The sequence below is a fragment of the Chelmon rostratus genome, chromosome 13 (assembly GCF_017976325.1).
Source record: "Chelmon rostratus isolate fCheRos1 chromosome 13, fCheRos1.pri, whole genome shotgun sequence".
In the NCBI taxonomy this organism is placed as follows: Eukaryota; Metazoa; Chordata; class Actinopteri; order Chaetodontiformes; family Chaetodontidae; genus Chelmon; species Chelmon rostratus.
In genome coordinates, this window is record NC_055670.1 from 20,552,128 (window position 1) to 20,579,628 (window position 27,501).

The 27,501-nt window shown below is 42.3% G+C and overlaps 1 protein-coding gene across 3 annotated transcripts in view; it reads left to right on the forward strand.

The window, feature by feature from the left end:
• The first annotated feature begins 7,464 nt into the window (after nucleotides 1-7,464).
• ramp1 (receptor activity modifying protein 1) overlaps nucleotides 7,465-27,501 on the forward strand; it is a 56,411-nt gene continuing 36,374 nt past the window's right edge. For all 3 annotated transcript variants that reach the window (XM_041951119.1, XM_041951121.1, XM_041951122.1), the window contains exon 1: nucleotides 7,465-7,926. In XM_041951119.1, coding sequence (XP_041807053.1) covers nucleotides 7,869-7,926 — 58 coding nt within the window. In that variant the 5' untranslated portion in view covers nucleotides 7,465-7,868. The remainder of the gene's footprint in view (nucleotides 7,927-27,501) is intronic.

Below are 27,501 nucleotides of genomic sequence, written 5' to 3' on the forward strand. Positions count from 1 at the left end.
TATAAGGACACCCATAATAAGGTAATGTGGCGGCCAAGTGTCAGCTACCCGGCCCACCCCTCCTCCACACACACACACACACACACACACACACACACACACTTATCTAAACAGCCAATTACCGCTTCCACCTATTTGCCTTCTGGGTGTTGACTCACTGCCACTCTGCGTGTGTGCCTTGTGTCTACTACATGCCTCAATCCGACAGTTCATTTTCAGGGGAGATCATCAGAGTTTTGCTGCTGTCGAGTTAATTTTCCTCAACTAAAATCTGGACAATTCAGTTGAATAGAAGCAACCTCTGTCCCAAAGCTTAGAACAACAGTGACAAACATCTGGGCACAGAAGGAACGTTTTAAAGCATTTTCATCCAGAGTGTCTTGCTACTTGTCACTCACCCCTGTGTGGCTGTAGAGTAGAAAGTGGTGTTGTTTGGTGGGTGTCTGGGTGGGGGAGGCAGCTGTCGAAAGGCTCTCAAGGTCCAACTCTACGTCCGATTCTCCAAACTCTGAGTCCAAATCCTGGCATGAGTATTCGTCAAGAGCTAGGAGGGACATCAGGGCAGCATCTGTGCAAAATCAGAAGTAATTCTAACCTTTTGTGGCCTATACTGACACATAAATAAGTAAAAACCTAAACCAGTTCTCCCAGTCACAACCAGAGCAGGGCAAGAATTAAAAAAAAAACTCCAAATCCACATTTGGCTCCACACCCCTGGACCCTGTGCTGTTTACACAAGGTGAGGATTTACGAGTGTTCTTCCATTTCTCTGTTTTTTCCTCATCTCTCTTTCTCCATCCTCGCTGTATCACCTTGTTTCTGTGTTGCCATCCCTGGTACAAACTCGCACGGTCTCATGACGGCTCTAAGCAGTGTGGTCGCTCACGCATACACAAACAAGCCTTTCTTATACCCTCCCATATAAGCACAAGCTTTGACTGCAGAGGTTTCACTCTGAAAAACAGCATTATGAATTAACTTGCCGTGTTGTTTGTGTGCACGCCTGCATGTGTGTGAAAGAGAAAAAACTGTGGGCCTTCACATAGTAATGAAGTGAGCACATATATGCTACATGTATACTTTGCATTAAACACCCAGTTAGATAAGAAACTGATCAGTGAATCGGTAAAGTAGAGCTGATAACATGACGAAGTGTGAGAACACGTTTGACTTCAACATTTGTTAATTTAATGTAACAAGAAGGCAATGTTACAAAAAGTAACAGAAACAAACTTATTTATTTCCAAATGTTGCATATTGTTACCCATGAATTAATATATCTAATACAAGCATTATGTTATCTGTCTCATGTTTCCATCATGTGTGGTTTATGATGTGTTTCAGGTCATCTGTTTTGTGTGATTCTGCACTCAACAGAGAGCGCCGCAGTGTTACAGCGCAGGATCCTTTTCATCTTACAAAAACTTTTGTTAACTGCATAATTCTGATCAGATTATTCTGAAAGAAACATGAGAATGTGCAAATAACTGTAATCCTTATTCTCCTAAAGCGGATCACATGCACTGTTGGAATTAAGATCTGAATTTTCCCACAACTTTACAGCAGCGTTAATTCTTTGAAACTTGGTGCAGCCGTGAACACAATATTGATATTTCACAGCTGCGTACCCACACATCTAGCAGACACAGAGCAGCATTAGCAGTCATTTGAAGTTGTTTCTGGCCGCTTGATGAATGTATTCACTGTCGTTTTAGCTTTATTTTGGTCTCCACCAACTCCTGACGGAGGTATTTTGATATGTAGCTGTTAACTGTTCACTTGTTCCTTTGCTAGCTGCTAATTTAGCCTGTTGATTGGTGCTTAGCTGGTGGTATACAGCCCACTTCAGTTGGATACAGCACTGTTGAGACTGAACCAAAAAACCAAAACAATAAGCTGAAAGATGCTAAAATGCTCTGTAGAGCTAATGCTAACCATTAAGTGTGGTGATAATTTATGGGTTTGTCCCAACAAGTGACCTCATTCACATTACATATATTGTAGTTTCCTATGGTGTTAATAGGAAAAATGATAAGTGCAGCTGATCGATGATTGCGTCCTCTGACTTGCAGTGTATTTAAAATGTCAGAGCGCCTGTCACGTTCATGTTGGACTGAGTGTATGTGTGCACCTGTGTGACTTAGAGCCTCAGCCATCATGTGAATGATCTCCTCCTTCAGAGGGCTGTTGATGTTAGCAGCGTAGTGAATGGCAGAGCAGCCGCCGTGGTCTCGTGCCTGCAGGTCACTGATGGAACAAGTCAGACAGTTTTTCTTAGACGAAGCAAATTTAAAGAAAAGTTTGTGCATGTGCATGCTGAATATCATGCATGAATGTGTGTGTTTTCTTACGCCGAGAGTCCCAGCAGCTCCTTGACCACTTCTGCAGGTCTGTGTTCCCATGGCAACGGGGTCGCCATGCCCTCAAACAGGTCGATGTCCCTAACAGCGAGCATTAGAGCTGTCACACCGTCGCTGTTAGGAACATTCACATCCAGCCCGTCTGTCTGAGCCTGACGCAAACACACACATGTTATAAACATGATTGCATTCTCTCACAGAACGTCTTCTCATTCTTTGTGCTTTATTTTTAACTTTGTTCTAATATTATTATTCAGTGGGTTTTATTTTCCACCTCATGTTGTGCATTCTCTGGATTTATCTTTCTGTGATTTTCCACAGCAGAGAAAAGAAACCAAACCCTTGCACAGCACACGCTGCACATAAATACCAACAGAATACCCAGTTGGCTTTGTGTAATAGGAAAGCTTTTTGTCTTTGCTCATCAGGGAAATCCTCTACCACTTCATCTGTGTCTGTGTGGGGGTGTTACCAGCAGCTTCTGTAAGCAGCGCAGGTCTCCCTGCCAGGCAGCCTGCAGCAGCTGCGCCTGGGGAGGCAGATCAGGCCTCGACATCCACCCCAGAACTTCTCTCTGGAGCTCAGGAGGGCTCACATGGAGCGCTGTCTGCTGGCTGCAGGTACACAGCGTCACATCGGCCCCGGCCCTTAGCAGCTGCTGTGCCACCTGTTAACAACACCGGCAGGTAAAACTAGAAATAACACAAAATATCAGATGCGGGCTCGGTAGGTTAAAAGAAGTTGCATGAATTCTCTTCATTGATAAAAATTAGGTTTTGTAAATGTGGAAACTGTGTTAATGCACTGACTGTTGTTGCTCATTTTTAATTTAAGGGTTCCAGTGTTTCTGAGATACCTTGTGAACGTAATTGTACAAACGTTTTTCCTAGCAATGTTTCGCTATCAGCTGTAATTTAATGTGAGTTGCAGTATCTCACTCCACAGGGATGGATGTTACCGGTAAGTCATACGCTGGTTTTGAAAACAACCCCCCCAGGAGGATGCAGGGGAGTTACATAAAGGGCAAGATTCAGGTCACGTGGCTTTCATGTTATTGTTGCTGTTAGGAAAAATCCAACCGGTCATGCAGGAGGAGCTCTGACGAACATGCTCACCTGTAGGAATTTTCCAGTGAACAATGGACGGATGTCAGATCTACAACACAGTAACAGCTGGGGGACCGGATCTAATGATTAAACAACTAAAGATGCCAAACCGTTTCCTTCAAGCACACATATACATAACTTACCTCATTCATGCCTTTACGACAGGCGCTGATAAGAGGAGTAGATCCCTGCTCCTCCTCATCATCAGTGTCGGAGACCTGCAGCTCCTCCTGGCCCTCACACTCTCGTCCAACAAGGCTCACAAGCCGGACTTCTCCATCTTCCTCCTGCCCTCTTCTCAGCATCTCCTCAGCACTCGTCTTCTCCTCACTTCTGTCCATAGTTCACAGGTTCCCTGTCAGATCTGTGTGAAGTGCAGCCAGAGAGAAGAGCAGAGTCTGAGCAGCTGGTCAGACAAGACTCAACCTTTTTTGTTCTTACGCGAAAAAAAAAGACAAATGAGAGGAGAAAGTGACGAGCTGTAAACTGATATATGTGATGCAGTTCATCCAGCTCGCCGTCTCAGTTCGTCTGTGTGTTTGTGCAATCGTGACTGTGATGTTAGCCCTGTGATGGAAGTCTCTAATGATCTTCTGGTCCCTGCAGAGACAGCACAGAGGAGTTACTCTCTCACATTACTGCTGCCGGTGAGTCACATCGTCATTATTAAGTGACAGTGTGCATGTGTTCATGCAGTACTTGAAGGAAGTTCTTCGACGTTAAATATTTGTAAGTGTTGCTCCTCATGCCAAAGTGAACTCTTCTTTACTTACCTCAATGATGTCATTTCTTCACGTCCCTTGATGAATGAGTCCAGCGATATGTCTTATCTGACCTTCTGTGGACGTGAGACGAGCAAACCTTTGATCCTTTTCAACAGACTCTCAGTTCTTGTGTTTCCCCTCCTTTCTTCTTCTTCCCTGCGTGCCTCCTGCTGTTGGTTTACACTTGGTTGCCTTGGAGACGCTCAGACAGACGGGCGGGCGGGCGTTGGGCTGAAATGCCAGCAGGCTGTTTGTTGCCTGACACACTGAGAGAGAGAGAGAGAGAGAGAGAGAGAGAGAGAACTGGAATATTAATGGTATGCCAGTTTTTTTTATGTTATTGAAGTATATAAAGTAGTTCAACTGAGGCACACTTTTACCAGCTGCAACAATAAACTGATACAAACACTAACGCATCATTAATTATAATCCAAATATATAACATATTTCATTCTGAAGTTGGCCATTTTGCATAATGAGTGCTTTAATTTATTGTATTTATGTACTTTTACTCAAGTAAAATTTGAATTGCATGACTTTTACTTGAGTATTTCGACACTGTGGTACTGGTACTTTTACTCCTTCCCCTACAGCTTGTTTCATACATACTCTTTCATATACAGCAAACTGATACTTTTCACTAGTATTATAATATAAATGTGATGTTTTAGCAGAGCTTCTCACAGATGTGATGCAGTTTAAAGAGTACATTTCATTTAAGACTTAACCTGCTCTAAAGTGGACAATATTTAAATGCAATAAGGGAAGCAGCGCCCCCAGTTTATTGCATTTGCACGTACATATCAACATGCTCTGAAGCGGACAAAATTCAAATGACAACGTAATTTTCGAACAACTTGATCATGAAAATTAAAACAGCATCAGACTTTTCATTTTCAAAGACATCTCCTGTTTTTGAGGCCCCCTCCAACTTGCCAGACAGTCCCTGTTCTTCCACATCAGAGCAAACCGAGGTTTTCTCCTCAGTTTTTAGCTTCAGTTCCTCCTTTAATACTTTCTGCTATTAAAGCAACAGCAAATCTTGACAGAGGCTGGGATGCAGTCAGCCTTGCTCAAGCTGCTGTTCTGAGGCCATCTGTCAACTTCAACCATGAGCAGGGCTTATTTCACTGATTTCACTGAAGGGAATATTTTTAATGACACATAGGTGTGCTGTGGTATCTGGACCACATCTGGACCTTTTGAGACTTTTTAGTGGCACAGATTGATCTTTCTCTAATTGCTGCTGCTGTGAAACCGACCGCTGGTGGTTTTGTTGCCTCTGTGTCATCCGTGTGACCCTCTGGACTGACCTCAGTTTGCTCCTCAGATCGGTGGGAGATGATTTGACAATTTTCTATTCAGCCATTTCGTTTTCAGTTTTCGTTGCCTGAGAGGTTCCTCTGTTGCTCTCATGTAACATCATAAAGCCACACAAAGGTATCTGGCAGAGAACAACATAAAACAGCACAGGTCGCGCTAAGACTGCATTCCCTAACCCACGTGGATGAGTCATCTTTAAGCCTCTTCAAACAAATGAATGTGCCTTTTCATGCTGAGTTCAAAGCGAATGGCAGCAAAGCAGACACTTTTTTTTACTTTTCAAATGGCATCACAAATGTCTATATTTCCAGCTATATTAGTGTTTGAAAAAGACTCAAATTAATTTTATAAGGGCACATTACAACAGGAAAACAATATTAGGTCTTTTTGTTTGTCTTACGTATATTAAACTTGTTCCTCTTGAATGCTATCTGCATATTATATTAATTATAGTATGTGTGTGTGTGCTGAGGCTCACATAGGCTATACAGCTGGACAAAAACAGTTTGATTCAAGCACAGTAATACGTCTCTTCTTCTTCCACTCTTCTGAGTTGTGGATGATTCCTGTAATGATGCACAGAAACTGAGGCAAGACAAAGTTCCTGCCACGTGTCATAAAGTTTGCCACCTTTTTAAAACCCATCTACCCGAGTCAGTCACTGCAACTTCCACTGGAGATCCCAATGTTTTCAAAAAAAAAATATCAAGGTGAATTTTGTGGGTAAAAGAATGCACAAGACATGTAAAATATTTCTGGCTAACAGAAAGGTTCAGTCTTGGGGGAAAAAACATGCAGGTTTGAATGTGTCATACAGAGTAAACAGTCAGAAACAGGTGAATTTTCCAATGCTGAATGCACTTATGAGGAAATATAAGAAAGATACTGGATTTTAAGAGGTTAACACTTGACTCAAATTGAAACAGCACAGTACATTATGCGATGTAGATCCACATATATACTGCTGTTTTGCTGCAGTGAAATGTAGTGATGTTAAATATTCGGTTGATGTTCATTTCCCCCTCATTTGAACTGTGAAAGATTTTCAGTGTTACATTCAAACATATTTAACAAGAAAAAAAAGTGTGTCATAATAAAAGACGTTATCTCTTTTCTCTCGTTTTATCGCATAAAAACAGGAAAAACCAGGGTGAGACACCGTCTAATTCCTGGCAGTCTGCTAGAGAGAAGCACCATCATCCATATATGAGGATATAAATTGAATATTTAAGCATCAGATCAGTGAACAATTTGCTTTAAGTGCTCATTTATGTAAATTTTGCGCTGTAGTGCCCGAGATGACCACTAGATGACGACATCGAACAACTCTGAGGCCGTCCAATCCGGAGCCAGCGCACTGTATCCACGCTGCACCTGTCTCATCCTCACTACAGGTGGACCTTTTCTATTATTGAGCTCTTCGCTGTCAGCAGTATGCGGATTCAGGAGATGATGATGTTTGCTCAAAAGTTGCTTGTGGAGCAGTTTGCTTTTTATTTGTAGAGCTACGAGGTTTTATAACTCACTCATATTTGAAGAGGCTTGTCTCTGTAACTGTGATAAACCTGTACTCTTTCTTGGATGTTGTCGCGACAGTTTCCGGTAATAGATTTGGTGTAGGCTGTCTTCAATTAGGCTACCTTTGTTTATTTATTTATTCAGTTTATTAATTCATTAAGCGTTTTATCATAGGCTGCCTTGGCTGTTGGTTTGTATCCGATCAACCAATGGAAAAGTACCACAAGGAGTCCCGTGCCTCCTCGCTCATCCCACTCCCCCTCACCTCCCCTCCCCGCACTGTAATTGCTGTGTTTTGGTCCACCCCGCGTCCCCTCCGCTCACCCGCAGCCGTGTCCTCCCGGGGAGAAGCAGTGAACCCTGCAACAGTCCCTCAGCTGCGCCGGTCCCAGCCTGGCGCGTCCCGTTGCGCGCCGCACAGCACAGTTTCCAGAAGCTGCACACTTCGCAAGCGCGCTCCGGATCTCTCCAAAAACACAGGGCGGCTGCTCGGAGGATAGCTGCAACTTTACGAGTCAGTATGTTTCATGTCGGGATGGCAGAGGATCGGTGACAGGAAGACTTGGGGGAGTTCAGGTACAGCAGGAACAAGGGCGACTCTTGGCTCCCCCTCTACGAGCAGTTTGCGCAAAATGATCCAGCCGACGCTTCTGGTGGCGGCTAATTGACCGGACGCCAGCATTCCACAGATCTCTCCTACTCACGATGTTACCTGCCGCTCTTTGAGCTCATGTCACTTGCTCTCTCCTTCACTTCCCTCCCAAACTTCAGTCAGTGATCATTTGGAGAGCGTCAGGATGGGATCGCGGACCGGAGCAGCGCTGCAGAAGCAGACGCTCCTGTGGTTCGTTGTAGGTGAGTCTCTAACACTGTGGCTGCTTTGATGTGCGTGATGAAGATGGAGGAAGGTGGTTGAACTAAACTGCAAGCGCTGTTTGGAAAATATCAAAAGAGAAATCATCTGAAGTGGTGTTTGTGTGTTTATGGAGAGTTCATTTACTCTCCTTCACGTCCGGAGCCAAAGAGGAAAATCCCTACAAAACTAACATGAGAAGTTTGATGTTCTGTACAACTAAAAACGCAATATTGTGCAGTGGTTGCTGCTTATAGTACTCAATAATGACTATTAACAATCGTATTGCATAAAATATATTTCATCATTATATTAATTAGCCAACCTGTGGTTTATTATCAGATGTATTATGGGGTTAGTGGTGCTACCTGTCACTCCCTGTGGGGAAGTGATCAGCACAGCAGCGCAGCTGCAGCGACAGATTGTCAGGGTGGAAGTGGTGACAGTCAGGTTAAAGTGTGAGGGAGTCCACATGCTGGCACTTTGCTTTACTTTTCACAGTCTGTATAATGATGTAGAGCAGGCATGTCAAACTCATTCCATAAAGGGCCGTTCCAACCAAGGAGGAGCACACCCAATCAACATCAAGGGTTCACTTAGTTATCAGCTGAAGACTGAGATCAGCTGATTAATTGATTCCAGCCTGGTGTGCTCCTCCTTGGTTGGAACAAAAACCTGCAGCCACATGGCCCTTTATGGAATGAGTTTGACATGCCTGATGTAGAGGAAGCTGGAAGTTTTTGGTTCTTGATTTCTGCAGCAAAGATGGGGAATTGTGCAGCTGTATGTTACTAAGTGGGTCAGTTGTTTAGAATGTAGGTGGATGGTACACACAGTGATAACGTGTGAGACTTTGTGTATCTATGAACAGCCTTTTTCAGGGGCATCCAAACCTTTTCCCTTGGGGGGCCAAACTTGAAGCTTAATTGCGGGACATAAGCTGAAAGCAAACACCGTTATGATGCAAAATAATGAACAATTATGGATGATATATATTTAAATTGCATTTTTACTTCAAAACAACGTGAACTGTCTTTTTTAGTTTAAATTTGATTTTTTTTTTTTTTTCTGGAAACATCTGGCTGGACAAATTGAACCTTATGGTGGCCCATCTTTGGCCCATGTGCCCCACTTTGGGCAGCCCTGGTTCAAAGTAATATCTGACTTTTTTCTCTTTGCCAGAATGTGAAGATAAATCGTCAGTTTGCAAATGACTGAATTTGTCCTATGAAACAACACCCAAGTCAGCTCTTTTATTAAAATGACTTTTGGTTTTTCACAGGTAAGAAATCTGCCCAAACTAACCCTCTCAATTGTTTTTATTTCTTTCTTTATTTTTGCATCTTGAGCTAGTCAAAGAAAATAAGTCCAGGCTGGAGGAAACCTTCCCTCCCAATGGAAATCTGTCACACTCACCTTAGAACTGTCCATCTCTTCAGTGTGCAGGAGGCTGAAAACCACAGTTTACACATTGGACATGAAGATGACACGACACCACGTCTCATTGGTGCTCCAAAAAACAGAGTTACCCACATCCTGCTGCATTCAGCGTATTTAAGTTGATCAGTTCAAGAGGTGCTGTCGGCTCCTCGAAATGTGGATTCTCCCACTGGGGTCGCAGTAATTTCTCGAAACGTTTTGCAACACGTGTGCAATCGTGTAAGCCTACATTTAAGATTTTATATTAGTAATATAAATATTGGCATTTTTAATTATTTTTCAGAACTAATTTTAACACTTGGAAGGGGTTTTATTTACCATAGCTTTAATAATGACAGACTGCCTTGAAGATGCATGAAAAATAATGTGATGTGACCAGTTAGTGTTGATAAAAAAAAAAAAAAATCATTTTACCAACCCAGTAAAAATGAGCCTAAAACGTTGATCCAAGCCAGACTCAAAGTAAACTGACAGCTGTACATGCATAGTTTTGTCTCTTTTGAAAGGCAACACTTTTATCTCCAGCAGTCAGAATCACTGTAAGTCCCACTGGCATTGAAGTTTGAACACCCTGAAGTAGAAGTGTTTTTTCCATGTGAATGTTTTTTCTTCTTTTTCATGTTTATTCATTTCTCAAGTATTCTCATAAGGATGAGTTATTATCCGGTTGGTTATATTACAAATGCTGATGCTTTTATTTTGAAGGAGTAATGCAGTTCAGCACAGTACAGGTGTGTCTTCCACACAAAGAAAAATATCAGGCTTTTTGTTTGTTTAGTCCTGTCTGATGAGGACACAAGGTTTGTGAGTCAGTATGTTTCTTATGTGCAATACTGAGTACCATCAAAATGCTTTTTTGTAGTTTTCTGAGTATGAAAATCAGTTTGTGTAAGCTAGCTTTAGCCCAGCACACTGCAGATCTGTCATTCTAATCAAGCCATTAACATTCCTCAGATAAATTAATCTAGTCTGAAGAAATGCAGTGTTATTAAGATGTGTTTTGCAGGTTAACTGTGGCCAAAAGGAAGAATGAATATTTCATTTTTAAGTTAAATATGCTATCTATAGCACTCCATAAGAGATTGTCATTAAGTTAAGCTAAAAGGGTTGAAAAGTGGTATTTCACAGTTGTGTGAACATTAATTCATTTTCAGTCTATTATACTGCAAGGTCGTGGAGTTGTGTTTGAACATTATTGAAAGATTATAAAGGCACAGTGATTTTTAGTCTTGCAGCGTGTTCACATGTTTTTAACGCAGCTACTGTTCCGCGTATCATCAGCAAAGGTTTTTTTGAATCAACAGTCAAAGAGTTCGAGTATGCTAAACATAGTGAAGTGCATTTGAGCTGCGTATAATGCAATGCGACTACTTAGCTTGGAAAACTTGAAGTAAACGAACTTCATCAGTGACTGTGAATATTTTGACTGAACAAAGCTGTTTGAGTGATCATTTGCACCTCTAGTACACTGGATCCACAAATGAAGTAGATGTAATGAGAGTTTGACAGAGTGCTGGACATGGATTTTCTGAAAGTGTTCAATTTGCATGATGCATGATGAAGCCATGTAATGCTGGAAAATCACAGTGAGGATATCTGCTTCCAATCTCTTCCTCTGCTGCATGCACTCATGTATTCACCGCACTTGTAATTTTGGGTTCATTTCCCAACCTCTAACACTACTGCTCACCACTAAATGCTTCACCCTCAGCTGAACTGTGATGTGAATCTCGTCCACTAACCCCAAACTAAGCGTGTAACATTGTTGAGTCCTACAAAAATGTGCGCTGAGTGTACTCGCTTTTGGTTGCTCCGTGGTTCCACTTGTTCCATAGCGTTTATGAAAAAATAAAATGAGCACACAGCTTCACAGCTTCAATACGTGCTGGCTGCAGATGCACCAAACTGCAGTTTGTACACTTGCACACTGTGACGCTCTCCAACAAAGGTTTTCAGGCAAGCTTCCTCTGCCCTTTGCCCTTTGTTTTTGCCGTTACAAAGGCTCCATGTAGGTGTTCAGTGTTTATACAGAGTGAAAGTTATGACTCATCACAGCAGCGCCAGGTTCTGAAAAATGTTCTTTTATATCCCAACATTCCTAAATGATAACCCCACTCAGGCGGTTCATTTATCTTTCCAGGATGCTTTTATTCTGGCAGCCGCTTTTCAAGGCTGACAGGGTGCTTAAATCGATACAGCACAAAGCTGATATGACTGGAAATAACGTCTGTCGTTTAAAGCTGGCAGCGTTGAGCACGAACCCACAGACCTGAGCCCACAAGTTTGAATGGCAGCAGGAGGAGTCGTAAAACTCAACCTAAGGCTGCGAAATCTCATACGTCGTAGGGCCCGCCACTCTCGCTCATCTACTCAAAGGCGCCCCTCCAGCTCTTCGCAGGGCAGAGCGCCCCAGGCTTCAGAAGCAGCTGCAATGCCATCTGTCAGCGCAATGAGAGACGAGTGCACCACACTCAAAAGTGATGCCTCACGGTTTGTCATCATGCCTCTTTGCCACCTGTCGATACGAACGCCACGGCATCGGACACAACGAGCCCGAAGCTCCATGTGGCGTTGTGACGTTTTCACACATATTTTTGTACAACACACCATTGCAGGCGAAGGTGGTGTTGGAAATTTATCACAAGTTGCAGGATTTTCTGCAGGATTCTCCTCCATTGAATCCGACTTTACTCCAGCACTGGAGCGCTAAAACAAAGTGAGATAGACTTTCACCATCTGAAGGGACGTGCACGTGCATCTGCATTTGTAGCCAAGAGGCTCTCCCTCTCGCTGAAATGACCTGTGATTGGCCAAAGTCTCTCGTCACTCATCTGACGGCCGAAATGTTGAAAAACGCGTACTAAAGTGCCCTCTTGGGAGCCAAAACGCGTGCTAAAGTGCCCTCTTGGATGCCAAAACGCGTGCTTAAGTGCCCTCTTGGACGCCAAAACGTGAGCTCAAGTGAAGTCCTTTTCACCCCTGCCCTTCAAAAAGTCTGTGCATGTCACTGATTGTGAATTCATTTGGAATATTTCACACACACAAGTGACTCGCTATATGGCAGTGAAATGACAAAATGGAAATAGTTTGAGGATCAACTTAGAGGGGAACACATCTGGCAGATCTGACAGCTTGGCGGGAATGAATGAATATCTTCTAAGCAGCTAAAGCATGAGGCCCAGAGTGGGTCATGGGACAATGTCTGGGAGGCAAGCAGCAAGAGTAGGTTGCCTGTTACTTTGTTGTAATAAGTCTTGTTCTTTTGAAAGCTTTTAATCAATTCCTTTTCCAAAATGAAAAAAAAAACATTATTAAAAGAAAAGCTCCAGTTAATTAATTTTGGTTTGGCGGCTTTCTGCAGAATCAACCAAGCTTTCAGAAATCCACCTGATTTAAAGGAGACTTTCAGATTCTTTCAAGTTTGTCTTAATAAAATACTCACGTGCTTTATGAACATCGACAGTCACTGGACATTATAATCTCTCCCCCTGTCCGTGCTGGCCATGAAATGATCCCCAGCTGAAGCTAATATGAGACTTCAGCAGCGCGAGTTTGCCAAATCGAGTGCGTGTCTTTGTCCTTTACTGGTGGTTTTGAGTCCGGGCTACAAGCCAACATGTGAGTACCAGGATGTATCTGTCTGCCACAGCGACTCAACACAACACTGCTCAGGATAACCAGGAAGTTCTGTTGTAAAACGGCAGGAACTTGATCTGGCTAACTTTGCCTGAAGCCTTGTATTATCTAAAACCTTAACTTTTTTGGCCACTAGGAGGCAGTGGAAACAGCTGTAAACACAACAATGAAATATTATCACCTTATAAAGTTTTCCTGTTAAAAAGTTTTTATCTTTTTTTTTAAAGAGCTTATTTACTCATCCAGCAGACAGAACAACATTAGCACTCATTTAGAGTTTCTGATTTTCACTTTCACCTTCGTCATGTTTTTGATCTCCTTTCTCTCGTGTTTGTCTGTTTTTGACTTCGCATCACTTCTGTATTTGCAGCACGGTTGCTTTTAATGTCTTTGTTTCGGCTTTCAGCAGCACGTTTTTTTCATTTGCAGCATGTGTCCCTTCTATTTGTTTTGGATTTTCGAGTGAGCTTTTGATTTGGCATCCTTTCTGAAGCTGCAGCACGTTTCTCTTAATGGAAATATTTTGGGCTTTTGCATGATGTTCGCCCTTATTGGCCACAGTAAAAAGGTGATGAAATGACCCAATGCGAGCAATAGCTTTTTAGATCCTTTTCAATGAAATTAGCTGCCTGCTGTGACTGAAAACAACGTTTAGCTAATGCATTTTTGGCCAAACGAGGACTTTTTCTCCATTTCTTATAGTAGATTTCTTAAAGCCAGTTAGGTCAGGAGGAAAGATTACAGACCGATTATGTTTTATCGTATTAAGGTGAAAATATCGCAACATGTCTGTCAACTTAAGTCTTTGTATTTTCAGTGTTATTCTCAGCACTGAAAAGTCCAGCGCAGGAGATAAGATCCAGACTAATTGATCATGAAATGCTACATATTTCTGGAACAGATGAGATTGTTGCATTGGTGTGGAACGGTTGGACTGTTTAGCTAAAACTACTTTGCCAGTAGCTGGTTGGCTGACATCCTGCAGCACCAGCAGGCCTTTTTTTTAAAGCAGCATTGTTAACAAAGCAGGAGGGGAGGAGGGGGGGGGGGGCGGACAGACAGTAGTTGACCCCCTACACTGCTTACTTTTGTGAGTCTGTGATGTTGGCACCAGGGACATTAATGTTAATTCCTGTCAGGTTTTTTTGCCCCAGTTAAACTCTCATCCATCTAGGGAATGTGGATGCATGGATTTTCTAAAAAGCGCCGGATTCTTGCTGCCTCTGTTCTGCCTGGAGAGAGAAGCACATATTTCTGGTGTGAAGGACTCAAGGGGATCTTTTCAAGAATCTCCATAAATCAGTAGAGAGAGAGAGAGAGAGAGAGAGAGAGAGAGAAGCAGGCTATCAAGGCAGAGAGAGATGAATGAGGTGGGTGGGGCTGGATTGTGAAAGTTTTAATAGTGCTGATATATATATCTGTCTGTTTTGTATGTTGTGCGCTTCCATGTGTGTGTGCATCGAGACCCGCCCACTGGACTTTGGCTAATTAGATAGATGGAGAGCGAGGGGTGAAAGGAGGAGAAGAAGACAAACTCCATGCCTGCTTATGATGGAGCTGTTTCTCACATGTGATATTAGATAACTCCCCTCGTAGACTTCCTTTGGCCTCCTTCTCTCTGCATCGTTTCACACTGATAGTTCCTCGGGGGGGAGGTAAATATAGATCCTGCGAGTGACAAAATAACAACACCGGAAATTCAAATATTGACCCAAGTTCATGCATATGCGCTGAGCGTTTCCAGCTTTTGGATTCTTCCTGTGTTGCAGTTAGCTGCAGCAAAAGCCGTTTACTGCACTCCAATCAATATGTGCTCACCAGTGAAAGAATTATTAAACTTTGCTTCACAGATCCTATTAGTGGTAGATCCTAGTGATCACAGAGGCCCAGCCGTAACTGGTGAGCAACTGTCTGTCTACATATGTGAGGAAAGAGGAGTGTAAGGCTAACGCAGACTGAACAACTCTTCCTGATCAGTAGTAGAAGTTTGGTAAAGCTGGGGGACATCGACCATCTCTCTTATCACAGTATCACACTTTCTAAATTAACAAACCACCCATTGTGTGTGTGTGTGTGTGTGTGTGTGTGTGTGTGTGTGTGTGTGTACACGATCTACCTAGCTCAATTATTGTAAAGCACTCGCAGGACAAACCTGGATTACGTTCAATGAATAGCATTAACTGTCGAATGGCAACATTTCTTTCAGTAATTAATTCTTTTATGATCCAAGCATGGCAGCTACAGAATAGTGACGATTGAGTTAACGTTGAGCAAATGAAACACGTGGTTAGGGAAACAATGCCGTTAAGATTAAAGCAGTATTAATTGATTTTTCAATTGATACGCCAATGTTGCGGCCCAACGGTTTCCTAGCAGTGGTAGTATGATATGTTAGCATTGGCATTTAGCAGTTAGCATTAACAGTATAGGTGAATCTAGCTGTATTGTCTTCTTCTGTTCTTCTTAGCAGTTAGCATTTAGCATTAGCATTAGCTAAATGGTAGCATCGGTACTGGTCACTACCTGGAGCATCTCCTAAACAGGCCTGGGTCAGTTGAACGTGGCAGTGCTGTTTGGATTGTGTAGGAGCAGGGTGAACTGGCACTGGGGGGGGTGACTCTGGGACGCCGGAGGTCACCGCCTAGCCTCCTGGAGGTGTAGTGGGACTTTTGAGCTGAAAAACTCTAAAAAGCTCCACACACCTGAGAGCTGCTGGTTTAGAATTCACTACAGACAGCCTCTTAGTCATGTGATCTATTATCAATTTGAAAATATATATCAGTGCAGGTTTAAAAAACATCCCAAACACACCCCTTAACTCATAGGTTATTAAACTGACTAAAACAAGCATCCAAATAATAATCTATTTATGTATTAATAGTTCCCATTAACGACCTGTTTTAGGAATAATGTATAAATCATGCTGTATGTCTGCTGTGTCCAGTATATTTACCCATATAGCAATGTGTTTGTGTGTGTGTGTGTGTGTGTGTGTGTGTGTATTTTGTCCCATTTTTCTATTATAAGAATAGAACCAGAAACTATGCGAATAACTCCTCCTTGTCCTCCAAATCCAAGATATCAGCCCTTTCACTGAGAACCGGAGAGCAGATTTTACAGCCCATTTATCCGGGCCGCTGCTCTCATACATTACATTTAACCTTACATAACAGCGCCATAGCGAGCCTGTCGCAGTGGTTCACTCAACCAGGGCATCAGGCTGGAATTTTCTTTTGAAGAACTTGGGTTTTTTTTCGGTGACATTTGCGCTTCACAGAAAGTACAGTACGTGATGACCGGTCATGGTGGTTGTGTGCAGGATTCAAGGCTGGAACATCGAGAGCTCATCACGTAAAGCCACCAGAAAACCTGAAAGGGATTTCTCCAGCATTTTATCTAACCAGTCTGGTCAGATAGGAACACACTGGTATTTATAGCAATGACCTGAGGGAGGAGTGGCTCTGGCGTGGAGAGGCGTTTAACGCTGGAAGTCAGGAGCTGTTTCTTACAGCCGCAGTTTTGTGCTGCTGACCGCTGAGGTGCTCTGCTGGAGCAGCTTGTGGCTTCTGGGCTACAGGACAGGACAGCAGGAGGCTTCATAAGTCCTGACGCTGAGCTGCAAATAACTGCAGGATCAGCACTTTGACTCCCACGACCTGCTAGGAGCACAAAATTGGGTGAAAATATTCAGAGGTAGATGCTATTCCTGCAGCGGCAGCATTTTCACACAAGTACTTTGATATTGTTTGACACTGCTGAACGTTGTTTTGTGGTGCAGATTTGCCCATTGTTGACATAACTCCTGGGTTTTCTGGGTTGTTTTATTCTATAACAAACAGGTCTGTAGTATTTAAATTGATATGCTGGAGGTCTCCTGTAGAAAAGGATACTAGTGATGCTAAAAATCTGTAATTGACAAAAATAATGAAACATAGAGTCAGACATTTTGCTCCATAGTGCTATCATCCATCCGCAGGTTGCTGTTACTGCAGGTTGCTGTTACTGCACGTTGGACAAGGAAGTAAGTGCCTTACACACAATTCCTATTATCTATGACATTTTTAATGATACAGGAGTATCAGTACAGCAGTATGACTCTCTGGGTGGAAATATCAGTCAGTCGTCCCACCACTTTGTTCCACACTGAAGTATCTCAACATCTATTGGATGAATCGCCACAAATGTTTCTACCCACAATCCTTGGTCCCCAGCAGATTGATTCTAACGACTCTGATGATCTCCTGGCTTTCTCTCCAGCACCATCATGATGTTGATGTATGGGACAGGCCTGAAAAGTCCCAAAATTATGCTTGCTGCCATCCACTTACAGAGACTGAAAAACAACTAATTATTATGATGTGTAATGAATAAGAAACCCTTGTTGAAACCGGCGGCTGGAGTTTATTTTGCAAACACAGTAGTACGTCAGCTGAGATTTTACAGAATATCATATCTTTAGTTTTCAGTATGGTAACATGACATTTACAGGACATACTCTATGCTGCATATGTCTTGGATTAAGTGCATAAACACTCTTAGGTAGAGAGGCAGCTCTCAGGTGTGATTGGAAAGGGCATGCTCAGCCAATCTCCCCCCAGCTTAATGCGTTTTGAATAATAAATATGCAATTTTAAGGTAGGGATTTCCGGTGGCATTCAGTCTCCGTACAGATCATTTGAGGTCGGGGATCCGAGCTAGCGATCTTTAACTCTTCTTTGGCGCCAGATTCACCGCCATTATACCGTGTGATGCTACAGTGAACGCTACACCTTTGATTTCACCGCCTTTTTATCTGTGAAAATCCTCCCTCACAGGTCACATTTAAGAACAACCCATGCAGGGAATTAATGTGGGATTTTCTGTATGGGTCTCAAATGAGAAAGGTCTATTACAGCTCGAGTAACACACTGGAGCTCTAAATAACTGCCCTCCATCAGCACTTTTTGATAATTCCTCTATCCACTGCTTGTGAAGCGTAACTAACCAATTCATTGGACAGGATTTGGTATCAAATTGAGCGAGGCTGCGCAGAAAATCCCGAACTGGAGCAAATGAAAGCGAGCGGTTTTGTACATTGACGTTTGAATTGGAATCACTGTTAATTTGACAGTCACGGATTTTAACACAGAGTTTTCCAGAAGCGAACTGTTTGGCTGTCATTGTGGCTCAGTCATACATTGCATCACATATCAGTAAACCAATCAGAAAAAGGAAGTGAAATCCAGTGGGTTTACTGTAGATTTCCACTGTCAGTGTCCAAAGCACAGATCAGAGCAGTAGTTCCAATAACACACTGCACGCCGCGTCCCTCTTGGTAGCGTGAAATGAGTTTAATCTCCGCGCTGTAGCCGAGGGTAAATCTGGACAAATAGCCCTCCGCTCCACACTGATCACCTGATTTTACGGCTCATATGTCTGCAACGGTACTGCCTCATATATCACTTTGACCTCAGGTAACAGAGGCGCAGCATCACCTTCACGGGCTTTTTACCGCTCTGGCGACACTTCCTGTAAAACGTCAACCTCATATGGAAATTAAGAGCTGAATAAAAGCGCTCGTCCTCTCGTTGTCAAATTGATCTTGCTGAAATAAGAAATTAAATTAGCATCACTTAATATCTTCAAAGGGACAGTTCTTCCTGTCTGTCTCTCTCTTTCACCGATGAAAACGATGATTATATCCCTCGCTCTTCTTTACAGGCTCTCCTCTGCCTAGTTTGTTTTCGCTCCACATTAACCTGTTTTATAGCTGGTCACGACTGTTGTGTGCCTATGGATTTGTCTGTGCGTGCGTGTGTGTGTGTGTTTGTGCTTGTGCAGTATGCATGTGTGCACTGGCAAAGCAGTAACCCAGTTTTCACTGTCACGCCTCAGCAGCTAATGAGCAGCGTTGAGGCACCGCTAGTTAGTGAAGCATGTGTGCATGTGTATTATTCTGTGTGTGTTGTTAGCACATGGTGTGACTTCTACTACCAAGGTGCTGAAAGACTAGTTGACTCCATGGCGCCTGAATAATTGCTAATGGCTATTCCACTAAAAACAGGGCACGCACACTTAGATGCGCAGACAATAGGCACAGAAAATGCATGCAATCATACTCGACACCCACTGTCAGACAATGGAGGACAGTCTCACATAACTCACATACGCGAAACACAAAAGAATTCATGCTCACGGTCTCACACGAACCTTGTATGTGTGAACGCGGTCATGTGAAGCACTGAGTGAGTCATGCTCCCATGTAAAAGTGGTGCCCTTGAGCAAGAAACCCAATGCTCAGCTGATGTCAAGGGAAGCTGTGGTATCGACACGTACATCTGTATTTAAAGCAGCAAGCAGGGTGGCAAAAATGAATTTATAGAACTAATATGGGAAAATAGATGCATACTTCCACTTAATACTGCCTTCTTCTGCATAAATACGATGAAAATAATCTTTAAAGTGTGCCTGCTCTCCGTTTAATTGTAACAAAGAGCAGCTACTTTAATAATTAATACAGGAAATTTTTACATAATGATGCATTTCTCTCCCAGACATCTGCACGTTGAGAGAAATATTACCATATGTCAAGTGATGGATGCGTTAACTCAAGTGCATTATTGTACCACTTACATTATTACACACATTATTAAGATTTGACATCCCAGTTGGACTCTAGCTCATAGTCTTGCCATTGTTGCTGCCTTGCTCTTCCCATTAACCCCATAAACATTGAGACCCACATGGAACATGTGGCAGTTGTTCCTCTCCACAAACTGACCGTTAAATGTCATCTTAAATTACTCCGCTTTACAGATACGTTCAGTGTTGCAATCAAACGCTAACAATGTGACTCACCTTTAAACTGTTACGTGGTGTAACCACATGTGCAAACTGTAAATATATTCATGAGTGCAAAATTGAGTGGCTAAGTGCAAACACACACGTCGCATGACAAATGTTTCATCAAATAAGAGCAGCTCTATATCTTGTGCACATCCAAAAGAGGACACATATATGCACACGCTTATTCATATTGCCTTCAATCCGCCCACAGCGCAACTGGATCGCAACATGTGAATTGGGTTGGTGCATCTTAGACCAGGTCAAGGAAGCAATGCTGCTTTATGGCTTCTCCTTAATTTGCTTTTGTGGAGAAAGCGGTCGTCTGTAGCTTTTTGATGCAAGAAGAGGTGGAGTTAGGTGACCTTTCAAAGCTTTCTATAAAAATGTGGCCTGACTGTGGAGATTGCATTTACATTTGGGCTGGACCATCTCCAGATGTGGCCTGACTGATCCAATTGCACTCAGATTGCAATTTAATAACATCTTATTCTAATCCAGACAAGAATGATTCATTTCATATGTTTTATTCAAGTATTACAAGGCACGGCTTCCTTTACCTTCAGAGGCAGGAGACAACAAAACAAAGTAAGTATATTCTGTAAACCAGAGCTCTTTGCCCATTGATTGTTGAGGAATCCCAATAAAACATTTGTTTAGTGTTGTCAGGCACGTTCATTGGCATATTCCACACCCATATCAGCACATACCGACAGATTTGAGGCAGTTCTATGCACACCTGATGAAACTGTTTTGCGCTTAATCAATTTTTGTGTGTCTACAGCCCCCAGATCCCTGCAGCGTAATTCAAAACTGGACAGACACCAATTTGTGTTTATTTACAAAGTTAACGTGAGTTAGAGGAGCCACCAGAGCCCAACCGGCAGAGTGTGACAGGATTCATATTCCTGTTTCATCTGAGGGGGAAAAAACTAATATTTCTAACTCGCCGAGTACGACAAATGAACTGAACCAGTATGTACACAGAATTGCTTTTGGGCTTTTTTCCTAAAATGCATGATTTGACTTTTACCTTCATAAATCTTCAGTCACCATTTACTACACCGGCAATGTACCATGTTGAGTGTACTCTGAAGGTCCTGTTCAGTCTTTTCCAGAAGAACGACATCATCTGCACGAAAAAGTCTGAGCCTAACGCCTGCTGGCTTTATTTAGACCATTAAATCACATATTAATGCTAATTGTGTTAATGGCAGGTGGAGATAGGAAAAAGTGTTACCCCCTGTCTTTATTCTGTGCATGTTAACTGTGATATTCGGCCGACTTCTCCCACAGCATCTGACAGCTTCTTTCTTTTTCTTAAACATGTAATGAACACTTCTTGCTCCAGACATGAGCCTTGAATCATTTTTTATGCTGTTGCATTTCAGTCATCTGACTCAAATTTTCATATTTAACTAATAAAACAGTTTTCCAGCCTGTTGTCGTGAGTGGGACTGTAGTCCTGTGCAGTCTTCTTCTTTTAATTACTCGTATGCACTATCTGCTCGAACCCCAGGTGGAACAGCCTGCAGTAAAATGTCTTTGACTTGAGTCAGACTCGATTCAAGACTTTCGACTTGGCTTCAAACAATCAAAAATGACTTGTAATGTGAATTTGCACACTTTCCCTGGACAGTGTTTCCCAGCTGAGCTGCTGTGGATTGATAGTAAAACAGAGTGTTATAGATATCCTTTTGATTTTTCTGTCTCAGACTGACACACTGTGGACACTGTCCTCCATCTCTTACACTGAAATCACATAAGCAGAGGATCTTTTGAGGGTCTCTTTGAACAGGAGGAATGATTTGAGTAAGAAAAGCCTGTTCAAATATTCACATGGACACCTTTTCCTGTTGTGCCTGCTGTCATGAGGTAAATGCATGAAACTGAATGGCAGATTTTCTTCAAGGTGTCTGTGTTTAGGAGAATGCTGCTTCAGTGCAGTGATAACAATTAAGGAAGCTTAAGATAGAAACACCTTTTTCTACTTCTCCTATTTTGACAGCGCTGCCATAAAGAGTAAGTAATGGTTTGACTTTGATAAATAAGATAATGACTATGTGTGTTCAACCTGCTGTACACCCGTATCTTCAGATAACAACCTTACCCAGTTATTACGGCTGATGCAATGACGCTCTTTGTATTTTCATTCCTGACATTTAAAAGTGTTGTTCGTGTTTCTTGCTATCCCAGACTGTTAGTAGGAAGAACTACTGCAGAGTAACTAAATAGGCTCGTCCATCTTTATCTCCGGATCTGTTAAATTACCTTGCCAGTCAGTAACAGTCAACTGGAACTTCTGAAAATTTAATCCGCCATTTCTCCAGCATGTAACTGGAAGCCTGTTAGCCCTGTATGAACAGATTGCAGGTGTCACCTGAACATGTGATGAAAATTTTAAACCCGACCTTTGCGGGTGGGCGGGAGCGACGGGGTGAGGACAAAGAAAGAGAAAGATTCAGTCGATGAATCTTTCTGTCTGGGTGGAGAGACGAAGACAGGGAGAGGAGGAACGCAGAGGGTGACATCGGTTGTCGAGAGCTTTAGTCGCACTGAGAGAGTTAGCAAAGAGGGAGCAGCAGAGTTAGTGCAGGTTATGCTTGACAGCCTCTTACTTTAGCTATTATACATTATGCAGATGAGTCCTGGACTCCGCTAGCGTGCAGCAGCCATTGCATCATTCAGATTTATGGTGCACGTCTTAGGGTAATCTTTCTTCTTTCTTGTTCTCTGCTCACAATAGTGTTTAATGAAATTATCTACAACCATGATTCCTGTGTAAAACACAAGTAAAACAGAATGTGATCATTAGCTGATCCTTTCTGACAGCTACTCAACTGAAAACAGCACAAAGACGATATATTTAATGTTTGACCTCATCAGCTTCATTGAATTTTGTAAATATCTGCTGATTCTGAATGAAACAAGTTGGGACAGGAGCAGCAAAAGACTGGGAAAGTTGTTGAACGCTCCAAAAACACCTGTTTGGAACATTTCACAGGTAAACAGTTTGATTGGTAACAGGTGATAGCGTCATTATTGGGTATTTTTATTCACTTTTTACACAGCGTCCTAACTGATTTGAAATCAGGGTTGTAATAATTTAATATCCTCCTGCCTCTCTTCCCTTTCAGCGACATAGTGTCATGCTGCTTTTGCGAGTGTTATTACTGAGCCTAAATTAGACATTGTTAATGCCACACGGACACTCGACTCTTTGTCTCTGGCGCTCTCATCCTCCTGCGCTTTTTGGGCTGCAAGTCCGGCGACACATAATGTCCACGGACAGAGACGGAGATCTCAGCTGTTTGTGGCAGCGACTGTGCCCTTTACCGACTTAGAACTGGCTCAGTGTCTGTTCTGTGATGAACAACAACTTGGCAGTGTTTATTTTTTTTATATTTTGTCTTCTTACTGAGGAATTAAAATATTTGAGGTGTAAAAGCTGACCTCTCCACCGGCATCTGTCATTATGATCAGTGCTGGGAATGATCATCTGTATGATGGGCTGTTTGAATGTAAATTAAAGGCAAAGATGAACTTAATTCAAAACTTAAAATAAGAAACAGAGAGAGGCAGAGACATCTACTGAGGCCCCTCGGCAGGAATGCGACCCCAACAAAACCTCTTTACTCTCCTCTGGGTCTCCGTTGCTAAACCAGATACTTGGACAAAACAACAAAAGGCAGAGGATTTATGCCTCCATTTGGTTTTAGGGCAGAACAGGAGACCAGACAGTTCAGTTGAGAGGTTTCTGTGTCTCTGTCACTTAAACATAATCTATAGTTGGACGTTTTATTACCTCTGTAGGCACATAAAGCTCAGCAGGAAGGCCACACAACAATAAATCAAAGTGATGTTTTTTTGGCTGCAAAGAAACAGTAATTTTTGAAAAAATAAGTGAAAAGAAAAACACAAATTATTGTTTTCAGTGCAAATTGAACTAAAACTAATAATATTTCACTGTGTTGGCACAAAACTATTCTGCAAAATCAGATTCGGTGCAATGGATGTTATAAACTTTTTCAAGCATTAACAATCAGTTAAACTGGTGTGAGAAATTAATTCAAAACTATTAGTCATGGGGAAACAAGATACAAATAATGAAATGGTTCATACACAGCAGTAGCAGCAGCAGCAGCAGCGGCAGCAGCTCGGTAATTTCACTCATGCTGTTGGCCACTTAATAAGTGCTCCACTGCAGCGCTGGAGTGGGTGAGTGGTTTGGTTTTGGCATCTGCAGGCGGTGCTGTGACACGGAGCAAGACGACCCCCCCCCAAAAAAACTCACTTTTAATCAGCCCGTGAACTGAACATGGCAGTTATCCATCAGCCAGTTTAGCTCTCTAATGCCAAAACTACTGCTGCTTCAGAGGGCCTGATACAAAAATGATGGCAGAATGACGTGTATTAATTACACCGCTGCTTGATTTCAGGTTAAATATCTGCTTGAGGGTAAACTCTGCCTCAAGCAGCAGCTAAGACACTCAACTTCCAGCCATTAACGTGTCCTGAAAAGCTGAACTCTCTGACTTTTGACAGCACATTGAGCTTCCTTTGCAAACAGCATTATTTTAACAATGCCTATTGAATGTTGTACAACATTTGCACATGTGTGTATTTTTAGTAATTTGTCTCTAACCTAAAACTAAAAAAGTAGGTGAGACAAAAAGTCATATCTTATCATATCTAATGTAACCTAAAATAGGCTCATCAGCTTTCAGTTTAAATAGACAAACACATCTCTGTGACAGTAACTTGACAGCACATGTACGTGGAGATATATGGCTGCAGATGTATGGCACATATGTGTGTTGACAGCTCACCAGGAAGCTCATTTCTTTTCTCTCTCCTCCTCTCTCTTTCTCCCTCTCTCTAGATTATCCTGGCAGGGGTTTAGCTTTTGTCTTCACCTCAGTGGCCTCACCAGCCCTCTGCTCACCTCTCATCAAACTCACTCTGACTCACACACACACACACACACACACACACTGTGCCTGCACCCTCTCATCACAGCCAATCAAAGCAGATACATGCGTTTCCTGTGTGTAAGGGTGTCTTGTAGATCTGAACTTATAAACTTGATCATGATGGAAGTGCTTTGTGTGTTTTTATTTGTGTGCACAAAGTCTAAATATGTGTGTGTGTGTGTGTGTGTGTGTGTGTGTGTGTGTGTGTGTGTGTGACTTACAAGGTGAGGTGAAAAAACCACCAGAGCCTCAACACTCGTCTTGGAGATCTTAATGCTAACGTTAGCAGCCATAGCAACGAAAGGGCAAAAGGCAAACAGACGCAATTATCTTTGTTATGGTAGATGCAACAAACCTGCAAAGCTAATTGTTAATGTTAATTGTTTGTCATCCATCACTGTGATTTTTGTTTCCACAGCTTGTATGTTAACAATAAGTTATTCATCGCAAAGAGCTGTGAAGTTGGTGCCAGTTGGGTCTTTGTCTCCGGGCTCAGTTTCGCATGGATCTGGGGTTCGAGCTTTCAAATGATTGTCTGGTCCAGTAGTAGGCCTACATTTCTGGTTCTCTTTGGGTTTGGGCATGAATGTTTGGACCTGTGAAGACCTCTCGTGTCTGTGTGTTCATGCAGTCCTCTGCCCTCTCTCAGAGACGGGTAATTGTACTTGTCTGCCACGAGTCCGTCTCCTCGTGTTTCTTTGTGCATGGACATGCACACATACGTACACACTGCTGTGTAAATCCAGGTACACTGAACTACATAGTTAAAAAAGTTCAAACCAAAACTACTCATTTAAGCTGTTCTCCAGTCTGTAACTGAAGATGTTTCAGTGCACAGGGACAGATTTGTGAGCAAAAAAACAATTTATAGAGCAAATCCCAGCATTCATATATACACTGAGCTCAAAATCTGCTCTTTCCTCCAGCTGTTTTCTCAGATTGTGAGCACTCGAAGGAAACCCACAGCTCACTCAAATCCACAAAGACATTTATTAATATTAACTTCCAACATCCCGTTATGATGCGCAAAATGCATCAATCCATCAATACTTGTTGAGCTATTTCAGTCTGGACCAAAGCGGCGGCGTTCACCGGGGTTGTAATCATGGTGACTGTGAAGGTCGAGGCACATGAGTCACATCATTTTCATACCCATCAAAACTATTCAGTGAGCACTCATGATCTCTATGAAAGCATTTGTGTTTCTCCACTCATTTATTCAATCTGTCTATCTATAGTCCTGTGTCGATGGAGACCTTGTTTGGAGACCAGTACCGCTACTACCTTTATATTTGTTTAGAACGATCTATTTTCTGAGTTACGATGCAACTGAACACCTAGCGTGCTACGACCTAGATCCAAGAGTTCAAGTGGTCACTCATCAGCCTAATGAACAGCTCAAGGATGCTTCTCTCAGCGTGAGGCTGATGTGTTTCTGCATGTTTTTCCATACTTCTCTGAACTTTTCCTTCTCAAATTACAGCTTAATGACGTCTTTGCTTTTTATCAGAATCTCATTCTTCTTTGCGATGTTGATGAGTTTGTTTTCTTTTGTTTGCTCTCTCATGATGAATGTACAAGCATGACTGGATTTCCCTTTTTTCTCCCTCTTTCTTAATTCTTAATTTCTGTTGAATTCATAGCTCATCAATCATACATGAAGTCTCTGCAGTTATATGAATTGTTTATCAGCGCCATCAGGCTTCAACAGCTAATTTCTTAAGTGTAGCAGCGCTCTGCACCAGCTGAATACGGATATAGAGAGTGTAAAATGCTCATATTTAACATGCACAAGTGTTGCAAAGAAGAAAAATATCTTTAGTCTTTATTATCCCTTATAAAAATATATTATTGCACATCACAGTGTGTATCAAGTTCCTCTTAATTGGCCTCTGGTCTTTGTAGATAACACGCCGCAGCGCTGTTGCACCTCATCCTATTGTTGTGTGGCTTTTTATCTACGCTAATTGTATGCTATTACCAGAGAGGGCCAGTCAGGGTAGACCTCTATCTGTGCTGAAAGCCCTGCTTGCTATAATGATTAGCTGGTGATGGATGAGACTCAACTTGACAGAGATAGATGTGACACACACACACACACACACACACACACACACATACACACACCACCCCTTCAGTAATTGTCACATGGCACAGTGTTTTTATGTGTGGGGGTGGAAAGGCATGTGCAGTGTGTGTGTGTGTGCGTGTGTGTGTGTGTTGGTTTGCAGGCGTGCGTCTATTTCCAGCGTGTAATAAATGTGAGCGGCGTGTCAGAGAGGAGACACACATAGGCTTTGGTCATTATTCTATTAATTAAGAAGTGTGAGAAACAAATGTGTGTGTGTGTGTGTGTGTGTGAGTCAGACAGAGGGAATGGACACTGTACCCATGCAGTGTGTCTGAAACACATTTATTACAGAGTGTGCGAAACCGACAGTGTCACACAAGAACTAATTAGTGTCGTGAATAAATAAATGAAGTTTATATTTTCATAGGACTCGCTTCAAAATGTGAGAGTGACAGAGTATAAAATACAGGCTTCATATACAAATTTAAATTGGATCAAAGGAAAGTCTGAACTTTTTAGATTTAGAATTAGATGTTTGAGGATGGACTGTGCCATTTGTTAGCATTTAAAGATTTAAAGTCTATTGAAGCTGCTAAGTTAATTGTTCCATACAGGACTGTAATATAAGATCCAAC